At 37.7% G+C, this 15,996-nt stretch overlaps 1 protein-coding gene and 1 non-coding gene across 4 annotated transcripts in view; both read left to right on the top strand.

Annotated features, from left to right (window-relative positions):
- RNF17 (ring finger protein 17) overlaps positions 1-15,996 on the top strand; it is a 110,160-nt gene that overhangs the window by 67,061 nt on the left and 27,103 nt on the right. For all 3 annotated transcript variants that reach the window (XR_012514458.1, XM_003919744.4, XM_074387922.1), the window contains 6 exons: positions 4,469-4,583; positions 6,201-6,428; positions 7,115-7,265; positions 7,420-7,538; positions 13,764-13,854; positions 14,920-15,035. Coding sequence is in view for 2 of the 3 variants with exons in the window: in XM_003919744.4 (XP_003919793.2) it covers positions 4,469-4,583; positions 6,201-6,428; positions 7,115-7,265; positions 7,420-7,538; positions 13,764-13,854; positions 14,920-15,035 (820 nt within the window). In the remaining variant the exon portion in view is untranslated. The remainder of the gene's footprint in view (positions 1-4,468; positions 4,584-6,200; positions 6,429-7,114; positions 7,266-7,419; positions 7,539-13,763; positions 13,855-14,919; positions 15,036-15,996) is intronic.
- On the top strand, positions 15,164-15,327 carry LOC120365862 (U1 spliceosomal RNA). The gene has a single exon (XR_005580703.1). It is a non-coding gene; the product is annotated as a U1 spliceosomal RNA (small nuclear RNA).

Raw genomic sequence — 15,996 nt, 5'->3', positions numbered from 1 at the left:
GTCTGTTCGATAGTGTGTGGAACTTTCTCTCAGATAGACCATATGATAGGCCATAAATTGAGCCTCAATAAATTTAAGAAAACTGAAAGTATATTAAGCACTCTCAGACCACAGTGGAGTAAAACTGGAAATCAACTTCAAAGGAAACGTTCAAAGTCATGCAAATACATGGAAATTAAATAACGTGCACCTCAGTGAGCATTGGGTCAAAAATAAAATTAAGATGGAAATTAAAATATTATTCAAACTGAATGATATAATGACACAACCTATAAAAACCTCTGGGACACAGAAAGGTGGTGCTAAGAGGAAAGTTCATAGCCCTAAACACCTACATCAAAAGACTGAAAGAGCACAAACTGACACTCAGAGGTCACACCTCAAGGAACTAGAGAAACAAGAACAAACCCAAACCCAGAAGAAGAAAAGAAACCAAGATCAGAGCAGAACTAAATGAAATTGAAACAAACAAAAAATAGGAAAGATAAACAAAACAAAAAGCTAGTTGTTTGAAAAGGTAAATAAAATTGATAGATTATTAGCAAGATGAGCCAAGAAGAGAGATAATCCAAATAACCACACTAAGAAAACAGGAGATACTATACTGACACCACTGAACTATAAAATAAAAGATCATTCAAGGCTGCTATGAACACCTTTATGCACGTAAACTAGAAAACTTGGATAAATTCTGGAAAAATACAACCCTCCTAGCTTAAATCAGAAAGAATTAGATATCCTGAAGAGACCAGTGACAGCAAGATTAAAAGGGTAATTTAAAAAGTACCAGCACACACAAAAAAGTCTAGGACTAAGCAGATTCACAGCAGAATTCTACAAATCAAAGAATTGGTACTTTTGACACTACTACACAAGGAGAAAGAAGGAACCCTCCCCAGTTCCTTCTCTGAAGCTATCATCATCCTGATACCAAAAACCAGAAAGGACACAACCAAAAAAGAAATCCATAGATCTATAACCTTCATGAATATGGATACTAAAATCCTTAACAAAGTACCAGCTAACCGAATCCAACAAATCAAAAAGGTAATCCGTGATCAAGTGTATTTCATACCAGGGATACAGGGATGGTTTAACGTACACAAATCAATAAATGTGATCCATCACATAAACAGAATTAAAAACAAAAATCACATGATCTCAGTAGATGCAGCATTCAACAAAACCTAGCATCCCTTTATGACTAAAACACTCAGAAAAAAACAGCATACAAGAGACATACCTTAATGTAATAAAAGCCATCTATGACAGACCCACAGCCAGCATAATGCTGAATGGGGAGAAGTTGAAAGCATTCCCTGTGAGAACTGGAACAAGACAAGGATGTCCACTCTCACCACTCATCGTCAGCATAGCACTGGAAGTCCTAGCCAGAGCAATCAGACAAGGGAAAGAAAGAAAGGGCATTCGGATCAGTAAAGGGGAAGTCAAACTGTCCCTGTTTGCAGGTGATAAGATTGTTTGCCCTGAAAACCCTAAAGACTCCCCCAGAAAGCTCCTAGAACTAATAAGAGAATTCAGCAAAGTTTCCAGTAATTCTTTTATACACCAGCAGTGACCAAGCAGAGAATCAAATGTTAAGGACTCAACCCCTTTTACAAAAGCTGCAAAACAAAAACAAAAACCCTTAGGAATAGACCTAACCAAGAAGTCAAAAGACCTCTACAGGGAAAGCTATGAAACACTGCTGAAAGAAATCATAGATGACATGAACAAATGGAAGCACATCTCATACTCATGGATAGGTAGAATCAATATTGTGAAAGTGACCATGCTGCCAACAGCAATCTACAAATTCAGTGCTGTCCCCATCAAAATACTACTACACAAAATTTGAAAAAATTATTTTAAAATTCATGTGGAAGCAAAAAGCCCACATAGCCAAAGCAAGACTAGGCAAAAAGAACAAATCCAGAGGCATCACAAAACTTAATTTCACACTATAGTGTAAGGCCATAGTCACTACAACAGCATGGTACTGGTACGAAAATAGGCATATCGACCAATGAAACAGAATAGAGAACCCAGAAATAAACCCAGATACTTAAGAGCCACTGATCTTTGACAAAGCAAACAAAGAAAGAGGGGAAAGGACAACCTTTTCAACAAATGGTGCTGGGATAATTGGCAAGCCACATGTAGGAGAATGAAACTGGATTCTCATCTCTCACCTTATACAAAAATCAACTCAAGATGGATGAAAGACTTAAATCTAAGATCTGAAACTAAAAATTCTAGAAGACACCACTGGAAAAACCCTTGTAGACATTGGCGTAGGCAAGGATTTAATGACCAAAGAACCCAAAAGCAAATGCAATAAAAACAAACATAAATAGCTGAGACCTAATTGAACTAAAGAGCATTTGCATAGCAAAAGGAGCAGTCAGCAGAGTAAACAGACAACCCCCAGAGTGGGAGAAAATCTACACAATCTATATATCTGACAAAGGACTAATATCCAGAATCTACAACAAATTCAAATCAGTAAGAAAAAAAAAATCCCATCAAAAAGTGTTCTAAGAACATGAATAGACAATTCTTAAGATATAACACACAAATGAAAAAATGGTTAACATCACTAATGATCAGGGAAATGCAAATCAAAACCACAATGCAGTACCACCTCACTCCTCCAAGAATGGCCATACCCAAAAAACATCAAAAAACATGTTGGCAATGATGTGGTGAACAGGGAACACTTCTGCACTGCTGGTAGGGTTGTAAACTAGTACAGCTACTATGGAAAACAGTGTGGAGATTCCTTAAAGTTCTAAAAGTGGAACCGCCATTTGATCCAGCCTTCCCCCTACTGGGTATCAACCCAGAGGAAAAGAAATCATTGTTTGAAAAAGACACTTGAACACACGTTTATAGCAGCATAATTCACAATTGCAAAATTGTGGAACCAACCCAAATTCCTGTCAATCAATGAGTGGATAAGGAAAGTCAGACACACACAGACACACACGCACGCACACACAGAATACTACACAGCCATAAAAAGGAATGAATGAACAGTATTTGCAGTGACGAGGTTGAGATTGGAGAGTGTTATTCTAAGTGAAGTAACTCAGGAATGAAAAACTACGTTTTCACTGATACGTGGGAGCTAAGCTATGAGGACACAAAGGAATGGACTTTGGAGACTTTTGGGAGGAAGAGTAGGAGAGGAGCAAAGGCTAAAAGACTACAGATATGGTGCGGTGTATACTGCCCGAGCGATGGGGTGCACCAGAATCTCACAGATCACCGCTAAAGAACTTACTCATGTAACCAAATACCACCTGTGCCCATATAACTTACTGGAAAAAATTTTGTAAAAAGCTTTTAATCTATACTCATGTAACTCTCTTAACTGGGTTAATGTAGAATGTTGCTGCTGGTAATGGTTATATATTTTTTTAGAATCATTTTGACTAGCAGCTACCAGCTGGAAAGGTGTAGGCATATACTGATCTCAGTGCGTTATTTTAGAGATGTTTTCTAAAGAAATTTTTCTACCATATTTCAGATACTTATTGACCAGTTTTCTTGTGCAGTGTACCATCAGTAAGTAAATAGACACATGAGACATGAGACTTACAGTTAACTCCCAGTCCAGTTTAAGAAATAGATCTGATAAATAAGAATTAGATGTGATTTGTCCTAAAAAACACAGGGACAGGAAAAAGTTCTAGATTGAGGGTTCTAGATTGAATCTGTGTTGTTTTAAACTTTGTGCCATTTTTGTAAAAGCTGTAAATGTTTGCAAATGATCACTGGCCTGAGTTATCTTTCATTCATAACTTTCATTACCTTGGTCCTCCTGGAACTTGGTTTAGTTCCATAAAACGAGAGTAGAATAGAATGCTTCTTCAATGAATATATTTTTCTGAACCTAAAAGCTTCAAACTGATTTCTTCATATAATGGCATACATAACCTAAAGTTAAATGTTCACTAATTTGTGTTACAGATAACACTAACAATTATTTAGATCTGCAAAGTGCTACTTTAACTCCTAGAAACTACGACATTATTCTACCAGAAATGTCGTGCATGTAAATGAAAGAAATTGTTTCCAATTTTTAAATAATTGCTTCATTTAGACCGGCCGCGGTGGCTCACACATTGTAATCTCAGCACTTAATTTTGGGAGGCTGAGGTGGGTGGATCATTTGAGGTCAGGAGTTGGAGAACAGCCTGGCCAACTGGTGAAACCCCATCTCCACTAAAAATACAAAAAAAATTAGCTGGGTGTGGTGGTGCCTGTCTGTAGTTCCAGCTACTCAGGAGGCTGAGGCAGGAGAATCGCTTGAACCCAAGAGGTGGAGGTTGCTGTGAGCCAAGATCCTGCTACTGCACTCCAGCCTGGGCGACAAAGTGAGACTGTCTCAAAAAAAACATTGCCTCATTTAGTATATTTTGTGACATACTTCTTTCCCCAAACTTTCTTAATGGTTTTACAGAAATTCTGGAAGATAATGTGCTCTTAGTTGAGCTTTTTGAGTCTCCTGGTGCTCCTGAAATTACTAGCATTAATGACCAGCTAGTCAAAGAGGGGCTGGCATCTTATGAAATAGGGTAAGTAGATATGTAAACTTTTATTGTTATTTAATGCTCATATGTAACATTTTAATCGCAAGAAGGTAAACTGGCACATCATTCCCCATTGGAGATGTGCTTGGACTGCAGACCTGGGAATTTTCCCTCTTCCTAGACCAAGGAAAATAATTGGAGTCATTAATCTAATGAGGACTAGAGTGGCTTTTCTTCTCTCCATTATTAAGGGGCCCAGAAACCAAGAGAAAGGCTCCTTTAGAGTGCTTCTAAAGAAAGTAGACTGGCATCTTATTTCTAGGTGGAACATCTGCTTAGGAAGCCCCTTTGATTGAGAAAGGAATTAGGAAGAGAAATGGCAGGATGGAGAGTAAGCATAGTCATATAGTAGCTTACATTCCCATTTGTAGAAACGTTAATTTTCCTGGATTCGGGTAGATTCCTTGAATGATAACCAGGCATGAGTCATTGTGCTAATATTCACTCAGGACAGGCTAGTGGTTGGGGTGACCCCAGAAGCAGAAGAGTAGAGTGGTGGCGAGGGCAGGTGGGAGGGTTCTGAGGTCAAAACAAAGAATTCTTCCACAATTCTTCCACCTGTGTAGTGGGAGTGGCTCTGGGGAGCGTCTGAAAATTCTCTCATGTAGCCCTCAAGAAAGCCAATATTTGAGAGACCGAGGTGGGCGAATCACTTGAAAGGTGTTTGCAACCAGCCTGGCCAACATGGTGTAAACCCATCTCTGCTAAAAATGCAAAAGTTAGCCAGGCCTGGTGGCTCATGCCTGTAGTCCCAGCTACTCGGGAGGCTGAGGCAGAAAAATCACTTGAACCCAGGAGGCAGAGGTTGCAGTGAGCGGAGATTCTGCCACTGCACTCCAGCCTGGGTGACAGAGCATGACTCTGTCCAAAAAAGAAAAAAAGCTAGTATTCAGATAGCACCCACACATGATATTTGTCAGCAAAAGCCAAAGATACAGTGACACCCCACAGAGACCTGCAGTGACTCCTACTATTGATGATCTGTGGCCATGCTTTCCTGCTCACTGTCATGCTGGAGGAGATAGAAGCAGGAGCTTTTTCCACTATAGGTCTCAATTGAGAGAGGGAAAGAAATGAGAGGAAACATTCAAATTAATGTCGGATTGGGCAGGGCACAGTGGCTCACACCTGTAATCCCAACACTTTGAGAGGCCGAGGCAGGTGAAATCACCTGAGGTCAAGAGTTTGAGACCAGGCTGACCAACATGGTGAAACCCATCTCTGCTAAAAATACAAAAAATTAACCGGGCTTGTTGGTGGGCGCTTATAATCCCAGCTATTGCGGAGGCCAAAGGAAGAGAATTGCTTGAACCTGGGAGGCGGAGGTTGCAGTAAGCTGAGATCCCACCACTACAGCCTAGGTGACAGAGTGAGACTCCATCTCAAAAAAGAAATTATGTTGGACTGAATCTTCTCCTTTATTTTTAAAGTCAGGATTATTGAAGTATATACAGAAAAAAAAAATCACCTTTTTAAGGTCCGCAGTTAAATGAATTTTGACAAAAATAGTCATGTAAGCATCACACAGTTGAGATACAGACCTGAGCAAATACAAATAATTTGCATACACAGTTCTTTTCATTAACTTTTGTTGTTTTTCAGATATATCCACAAAGATAATTCTCAAAAGCATATTGAAATTTGGGATCCTTCTCCAGAAGAAATTATTTCAAATGAAGTAAACAAGTTAAATCTTGTGTCTGCAAAATCTCTACCTAATGAGAATTTCCAGTCACTTTATAATAAGGAATTGCCTGTGCATATTTGTAACGTAGTATCTCCTGAGAAGATTTATGTTCAGTGGTTGTTAACTGAAAACTTACTTAATAGGTACAATATATATAATATATAAGGAAGGGATTACGATGATTTCCCATATGATTTTATCCTTTCTATATTGTTTCAAAGATCTAGAAGTCATAAATGTAGATTTTACAAGCAGAATTATTTTAACTAAGTAGTCTCTCAGCTAGTTAGAAGTATGCAAATAGGATCTCTGTTGGTTGTTTTCACTAATTTCAATTTATTCATTCTACATATACTTATTGAGACCTACTATATGACAAGCAGTATTTATAATTGTTAGGGATACCCTGGTTAAAAAAAAAAAGGATAAATCTTTGCTATCATGTAACTTAAATTCTAGTAGAAGGAGAGTGAACAAATGAAATTTTTAGTGTGGCAGATGTTGATAAGGGAAATAGAGAAAAATAAAGCATTTGGGGAAGGTGGCACTTTCAGGGTGGTCAAGGAAGACCTTAGAGTCAGTGATATTTGAAGTGGACCCCAAAGAAGGAGGGAGGGAGGTAAGCCACATGAGTCTCTGAGGAAAGTTTATCTCAGGCAGAAGGAAGAGCTAGTTCCAAAACCTGAGGAAATACGCTTGTACTTTCAAGGAAGAACAAGGTGTCCAGCTTGGCTGGACTGGAATGAGCAAGCGGGGATAGTAGAAAACATGTAGCCAGAGAATTGTATAAGAAAATGTTTGGAAAGTTAAATATTTTTTATCTCTGTAGTTTAGAAGAAAAGATGATAGCTGCTTATGAATACTCAAAATGGGAACCTGTTAAATGGGAAAATGATATGCACTGTGCTGTTAAGATCCAAGATAAAAATCAGTGGCGAAGAGGTCAGATCATCAGAATGGTTACAGACACATTGGTAGAGGTAAATTGCGGAGTTTAAAGTATTATCATGAAGGTGGTGATTGCATTTTGTATTTTTTTCCCTGAAGTTAAAACAATTTTCACTGAGATATTCAGTTTGCCAAAAATATACTTTGAATTGTTTGTCCATAGACTAATGGTTATTATTTTCTTAGGTCTTGCTGTATGACGTGGGTGTTGAACTAGTAGTGAATGTTGACTGTTTAAGAAAACTTCAAGAAAATCTAAAGACAATGGGAAGACTCTCTTTGGAATGTTCTCTGGTTGACATAAGGTAGTTTTTAGTGGAGTAATTTTCTCATTATTTTAAATATTACTTTTAAATGGGTTCTTGTCAGTTTTAATTTTGCTAAGATATTCTGAAGCTTTCCTAGCATCTAGTTAATTTTGTACATTAAGAGGGAAAGATAAAAGTTTGGATCATGTAAATTTAGTGGTATTAGGAAATAGAGATAGGTGAGTATGAAAGTACCTAGATAGAATTCAAACTGTTGAATATTAAAAATTTACTTTGAGGAGGCCAGGCACGGTGGCTCAAGCCTGTAATCCCAGCACTTTGGGAGGCCGAGGCGGGTGCATCATGAGGTCAAGAGATCGAGACCATCCTGGTCAACATGGTGAAACCCCGTCTCTACTAAAAATACAAAAAATTAGCTGGGCATGGTGGCGCGTACCTGTAATCTCAGCTACTCAGGAGGCTGAGGCAGGAGAATTGCCTGAACCCAGGAGGCGGAGGTTGCAGTGAGCCGAGATTGCGCCATTGTACTCCAGCCTGGGTAACAGGAGCGAAACTCCATCTCAAAAAAAAAAAAAAATTTGAGGAGCAACAAACACAGAAATAATTTGTATAAGTTTATAATCACATAGAAAGGTAAAAATAAGTAAATTACCAAAAAGAGTGAATTTGTAGAGAATTCTGGGAAAATGACAATAATTTTAGTCTGCTGGAATCCCACTATAAAAACAGCAACTTGGACAGTAAAGCTAAAGACTACACAGTAAGTACCTACAACAAAAGCAGATGATAAGTTACTTCTGTGAGCACCCAAATAGTAGCAGGTGGGGTACATCATGAACCTTTACAGTATAATGGTATCATGATACCTTTACAGTATCAACATTTGTATGGGAGGATATAGAGGGAAGGCAGACTAGGATTCCAACAGCTCTGAGAATAGGAATAGACAGTGGTATTTCACTGGCACATGCAGGCCAATCTGAGAATAGCAACCAAAATTAAGAGATGAAGCAGGATGCAGTTCATATCTGAATGCAAGAGGTCTGTAAATGTGCCAGAGTCTCAGAGTACTGGAGCCTTTTTAGTCATATAACCTCTTGAAAGTAAACTGAAACTCCTTGCCATGACTCCACACTGAGGAGAAATTGCTAGGAATAGAGTTTTCAATTTGAGCAAGACAGGCAATGGGACAAAGTAAAGAAAAGATCCAGCTAAAAGGAGGGGAAAGGGCCAGGTGAGGTGGCTCACACCTGTAATCCCAGCACTTTGGGACACCAAGGCAGGAGGATCACTTGAGGCCAGGAGTTGGAGGCTACAGTGAGCTATGATTGTGCCAGTATACTCCAACCTGACACAGTGATTTTTTTTAACCTAAATATAGAATTTTACAGTTATTCCTGTCAAATTTTTTCTAATTGGTTTTGAAACTGAGATAGTTGATTTTGTTATTCCATGTGTAGACTGCCCCTTCTAATGTATTATCTGTAAATTTGAAAGCATACCTTTTCAGAGTTGTAGTCTCCAGTTTACGAGCTAAATCCAACTAATATGCACTTGGCCTGCAGAATTTTTTTTTTTTTGAGACGGAGTTTCGCTCTTGTTACCCAGGCTGGAGTGCAATGGCACGATCTCGGCTCACCGCAACCTCCGCCTGCTGGGTTCAGGCAATTCTCCTGCCTCAGCCTCCTGAGTAGCTGGGATTACAGGCACGCACCACCATGCCCAGCTAATTTTTTGTATTTTTAGTAGAGATGGGGTTTCACCATGTTGACCAGGATAGTCTCGATCTCTCAACTTCGTGATCCACCCGCCTCAGCCTCCCAAAGTGCTGGGATTACAGGCTTGAGCCACCGCGCCCGGCCTGCAGAATGTTTTTTAAACTTTGAAATATTATTTTAAAAACTAGTAAATTTCACATTAAAATGTGAGTTTCTTTTATTGGCCAAAATCGGAATATCTAGCCTCGGAGGTAACAATGTTGCCAAACATAACTGGCCTTTTCCCAGAGGTTCAGAACAGTCCTTAACTTTTGTTAAATAAATCCTAGCTTCTATTCAACATAGGGTACTAGATAAAATTGTACCTATAGGAAACAGCTCTATCATTAAGTCTACTGGCATATCATTTGCTGTTGTTTTGATATGCTACCACAGTTATCCAAATCATTTAGTGTTGTTTGCAGTTTCAGACCAGGGTGTCCAATCTTTTGGTTTCTCTGGGCCACATTGGAAGAAGAATTAATGTCTTGGGCCACGCATAAAATACACTGACACTAATGAGAGCTGATGAGCTAAAAAAAAAAAAAAATTGCAAAAATATCTGATAATGCTTTTTTCTTTTTTAAATTTTTTTCTTTTTTAATCTGTGTGAAATATGAGTTGGTGAGGAATCTCATAATGTTTTAAGAACATTTATGAATTTGTGTCGGGCTGCACTCAAAGCTTTCCTGGGCCACATGCAGGTTGGACAAGCTTGTTTTTGATTGTCTCACAAACTTGATCACTAATTTTAAGCCAATTGCATGTTACTTGGCTAAAAGACATATACACGTACACACACTTAAGTGTACATATATATGTAGGCTTTTCAGACATGGACTATAAATAGGAATATTAAAAATCTGTTTACCAATAAAGCTAAAAGATCCCAAAGACCCTTTCAGCATTATTACAAAAGCTGTAATGAACCTGTGTGTGATTTTTTTTTTTTTATTTAAGAAATAGATAAACCATACTGGTTTACCTAGCTTATTTATATCTCATCTGCAAGGATCTCATGAGAGAACTCCAGATACACTATACAATATACCTTAACATTTATTCACTACCAGGGCAGGCATTGTATGATGTGCTTTTCATGTGTTAGTTTAGTTCTCACAATAATACTGACATGGAACTATTATCCCCATCTTATAATTGAAGAAACTTCATGATGAGAAATTAAGTACCTCACCCAAAAGTTACGTATATAAATATAACATTGGTTTGATTTATCTGTTTTGAAACCTGATCTTTTAATTTTATTATTATTTATTTTGAGACAGACTCTCCCTCTGTAACCCACGCTGGAGTACAGTGGCACCATCTCAGCTCACCACAACCTCCACCTCCCAGTTTCTAGCAATTCTCCCACCTCAGTCTCCTGAGTAGCTGGAATTACCAGGCATGGCACCATGCCTGGCTAATTTTTGTATATTTAGTAGAGACGGGATTTCAACACGTTGACCAGGCTGGTGTCGAACTTCTGACTTTTAAGTGACCTGCCTGCCTCGTCCTCCCAAAGTACTAGGATTAAGGTGTGAGTCACCATGTCTGGCCTAAATTGGTAATATAATAGGATACCTTCTTTTTTTATTTTTTATTTGTTTTGTTCCTTAGAGATCCTTATTCTAATAGGATACCTTCTTCTTAGTGACCCATTTCTCTAATCTTACAGGCACCTGTCCCTGTTGTCTGTGATCACTGATGGCAACAGTAGGACAACTGTAAATCCTTTCAGTGTCCTGAAATGGAAATCTCAGCTCACATACTATATAAATCCTATCTTAGTTTTCACTTTCACATTAAATAGTTCAATCAGAGTGATTGAACAGAATTATTTCTGTTCCTTAATTGTACCTAACAGTATAGAGAATGTGTTTCTGTACATACTTTAAGTGATACCTTATGGGCTGGAATGGAATACCATTATCATTTTAAAAGCCTAACCTTTAAGTACTTAAGGAACCTGCATTAATTGTCTTAAAGACACTATTTTACCTTAGAGATATTTATAAGATATTATTTACAGGTAAGAAAATTGAATAAGAGGTTAAGTATTATCCAGGATAAAATATCTGCTGATTGTTAAGGTAGGATTATAAACAAGGTCTGAACCCAGAACTGGAGCTCTAACCATTCTGTTTTACTGCCATTTTAAGAAATCCCTTTTAATAGATTGTTCTTATGGTGGTAAAATACATATTACACTCAGTTTACCCTTTTACCATTCTTAAGTATACAGTTCTATGACAAGAACAACATTCATGGCTGGGCATAGGGCTCATGCCTGTAATGCCAGCACTTTGGGAGGCTGAGGTGGGCAGATTACTTGAGGTCAGGAGTTAAAGACTAGCCTGGCCAACATGGTGAAACCCTGTCTCTACTAAAAATAGAAAAATTAGCCTGGCATGGTGGTGGGCACCTGTCATTCCAGCTACTTGTGAGGCTGAGGCAGGCAGGCAGAAATGCTTGAAACCATGAGGCAGAGGTTACACTGAGCAGAGATTGCACCACTGTACTCTAGCCTGGGTGACAGAGTGAGACTCTATCTCAAAAGCAAATAACAAAAACAACAACAACAAAAAATCAGCCAGGCGCGGTGGCTCATGCCTGTAATCCCACCACTTTGGGAGGCCGTGGCGGGCAAATCATGAGGTCAGGAGATCGAGACCATCCTGGCTAACACGGCAAAAACCTGTCTCTACTAAAAGTACAAAAAACTAGCTGGGTGTGGTGGCACGCACCTGCAGTCCCAGCTACCTGGGAGGCTGAGGCAGGAGAATCGCTTGAACCTGGGAGACGGAGGTTGCAGTGAGCCGAGATGATACCACTGCACTCTAGCCTGGGTGACAGCGAGACTCCATCTCAAAAAAAAAAAAATCACATCGTTGTGTGGCAATTACAACCATTTCATCCTCAGAACTTTTTCATCTTCCCTAACTGAAATTGTATACTCATACATTTTTTAAAAATGTTAAGATAATATTTATATCCATAATCAATGACTAACCTTAATGTTACATTTTTTATTTTTATACCATCATAATAAATATTAAACCATAACTGATTCCAAGAGTTCCTAGCAATTTAAGCTTCTTAGCACCTAAGAACTTTCTCTAGGCTTTATAATAATTAGTATATAGCACATATACCAAATCCTGTTGGGTCAAGTTACATGCCCAGTTGATTTGGTTAACTCAGTCATATAAGCCATGTAACTGTGAAAAGATTGACCAGGTGAAGCTGAGTGGTGGCATACACCTGTAGCCCCAGCTACTCAGAAGACCAAGATGGAAGGATCTGTTGAACCCATCAAGGCCAGCCTGGGTGACATAGTGAGGCCCTGCCTCTCTTTTTTTTTTTTTTTTTTTTTTTTAAGATTGACCAGAAATAATTGTTTACTCAGTTAATGGGTGAGCTCAGTGAAACTCTAGAACTAGAAACCATATTTAGAGGGCCCATAGAGCCTGCATTATGTTATCTGTAATCTCTTCTGTGTTACGAATTCTTTATTCTTAGGGGGATAGATTTGCTGGTAGAAACATCTAAGGCAAGCTTGTCCCACCCATGGGCCACATGCAGCCCAGGATGGCTTTCAGGGCAGCCCAACACAAATTTGTAAAGTTTCTTAAAACATGAGATTTTTTTTTTTTTTTACCTCATCAGCTTTATTTGTGTATTTTATGTGTGGCTCAAAACTATTTTTCCAGTGTGGCCCAGAGAAGCCAAAAGACTAGACATCCCCTGCAGTCACTTAGTTTCAACTTAGCAAACTAACGTGGATGATGAAATTGGATACTCTGTATTTCATTTATCTGTCAAGTATTTATTGAGCATTTTTAAATTATGCATTACTGTCTTGACAGTATTTGCTGAAAAGTTAGTCAAAGATACTGCTAATTTTTAGTCATTTGAAACTTTATTACCACATCTATCAGGTAATGTAAATAATTTTGTTGAATCAATAATTAAAATTTCTGGTATTTCTGATATTTATGGGTAGCAATTCAAGTTAGATTTGAATTCCAAAGAACTTCCAAAAAATGGGCAGTGGAATCATCAAAGAGACTTTTCTTATTTCCATTAAATATTTCTGGAATGCCTTCTATGTGTCAGACACCATACTGGTCATTAGGGAATGTGATGATGGACATAATACATCATCATTCCTGTTCTCTGGGAGTTTACAGTCTAGTTGACATATATGAAATGTGTATAGTGACTAATACCTACTTTTTACAGGTCCTCAGTGTGGCTGTAGAACAGATACATACAAATCAGTTAATATGTAACATGGGCCCTGAGTAAAATAGAAGGATGAAAAAAGGCTATGAAAATGAGAAAAATTGTAAAAATAATATGAATCCATGTTTAAATTGATTTCTTACATATAGTCGGTTCAAACTATGAGTGCGTATGTGCGTAAATGCAGTGTTTCTTGTATATGTCAATATTGTATGCTTTTTTTAATAAAACAAGTTGCCATTGTTTTCTGTTGTAGACCAGCCGGTGGGAGTGACAAGTGGACAGCAACAGCTTGTGACTGTCTTTCATTGTACCTGACTGGAGCTGTAGCAACTATAATCTTACAGGTGGGTAGAGAGTTAACAATTTACGAGAGAGATGTCCTGATGATCTCATTAATGTTTTCATCAATTCCATTTATTTTCTTTCTTTTTGAGAAAATAACACCAAACTTTGGATTTTGTTACAAATTTTGTTAGTTTTATTTCAAAGTGTGATTCCTGTTTGATGATAGGTACACCACAAATGATTGAATGAGTCAAAGTATTTCTAAAGTAGTATTCATGAGTTGATTATCTGCATGTTAAAAATATAATGTGTATGCTAGGTTGTATTTCCAAAGCCATTTGATATTTGCCAACCTGGAAAGTTAGGCTTCCAGTGAAATCATAAATGTATGTCACACGTGTGTATTTGAGAAGAGATATACATCTTTTCAGACCACTTTAAAAATATTCTTTGCTTTTTTTCTAAGTTAAATACTTTGATTAATGAATAGCATTTTCTCTTATAATTCATTTTATTGTTACTTTTAATGTGCTTTCTCCAGTTTTATAACTTCTTCCATATGAAGCAGAATATGTTTTGTAGTTCTTTTGCTTTTTGTAGGAGAGAAAAAGACCTTTGAAAATATATTTTTATTTATTTATTATTTATTATTTATTATTTTTATTTTTTGAGACAGAGTCTCACTCGGTCACCAGGTGCCAGGCTGGAGTGCAGTGGCGCAACCTCGGCCCACTGCAACCTCTGCCTCCAGGGTTCAAGTAATTCTCCTGCCATTTTAATTCTGTAATTTACAAAGAATGCGGGAAAATAAAGAAACTTGTTAACTGATGTTGTATTCCCTACTCCCCATTCTGGGACTGGAAAAAAAAGTTTCCAGTTTGATTTTTTTTTCTTTAATTTCACCTTGACCTTGAAGTCTTTTCTGATGCATTTCATAAAATAACTCTTTCACTGTCTTCCATGCTATTTATTTTCTGATATGTTTAGATACCAAAATAACTTTACTCACTTGGGACTATTTCTTGCTTAGAGAAATGTAAAATAAATGCCTATGAAATGTACATTGTTTATATGAAGATTTCATTTTGGTATTTCATGTTTACTCTGCTCTTAAATCACTGCAGGAGAACAACACAACTTGGCCATTACCTGTGAAAATTTTCTGCAGAGATGAAAAAGGAGAGCGTGTTGATGTTTCTAAATATTTGATTAAAAAGGGTTTGGCTTTGAGAGAAAGGAGGTATAGACTTTAAAAAAAATTTTTGACATCAGTTTGTGATGGATGCCTCTTAGTTACATGTGCAAATCTTCTTATGTGTGCTTTCAAATCTGAATTGCATCTTGTGTGCTCTTCAAGATTAGTAAACTATGCTTACCTGGCAGGGGAGAAACCATGATCACGAAGGTGGTTTTCCCAGGGCAAGTCTTACCCATTGCACCCCGGATGTGCTGACCCCTGCAATTTCCCCAAATGTGGGAAACTCGACTGCATAAGTTGTGATAGTGGGGGACTGCGTTTGCGCTTTCCCCAATGTTTAGGAAAAAAAAAAAACAACAAAAAACAAAGATTTATAAACTAACCCTGAGGAGCCATCTCAGAAATAGATTCCTTCAGAATTGCTCATTTCATTGTTCAGGCACATCTGTTCTTACACACTTAAGCCCTTTACCTGACATACTTGCTTTTATAATTTGCCCTCTCCTTTGACATTTACACTGTAAACCAAAGAAAAAGAGAATAATGTAGTGGGTACCAGATCTTTGGCATCCTTTGCTTTAGACATAAATATTTAAGCTTTATTTTAGAAATTCTGGTAGATGTATACCTACTAGATGTATTTATATGAACTGTAAATGTATATGAAACAGGGTGAAATATATGAAACATTTATATGAAACAAAAACATTTATATGAAATTTATACTTACACAATAAGTAATTCAACAGTATTTACATTTAAAAATCCTTTCAGGTTCTGTGTTTGGGGTTTAAGCACCTTTGATCCAGGGACAGAATCAGAATATGGTTGTGGCCCTAGTGTAATCTTTTCTCTCTCTTTCTAGAGACATAGAGCTATGTTGGAATTGGAGAAACAAGTTCCTTAGTAGCCACTTTGTACCAAATACATGGCCTCATACGTAGCCAGATCTCCATAGATGTGTTTGCCTTAACTTATATTTTACCTTATTCAGAACAGGATT

Source organism: Saimiri boliviensis, chromosome 16, assembly GCF_048565385.1.
Source record: "Saimiri boliviensis isolate mSaiBol1 chromosome 16, mSaiBol1.pri, whole genome shotgun sequence".
Classification (NCBI taxonomy): Eukaryota; Metazoa; Chordata; class Mammalia; order Primates; family Cebidae; genus Saimiri; species Saimiri boliviensis.
The sequence above is the reverse complement of the archived record's forward strand: the minus strand, read 5'-3'. Positions and strand labels throughout refer to the sequence as shown.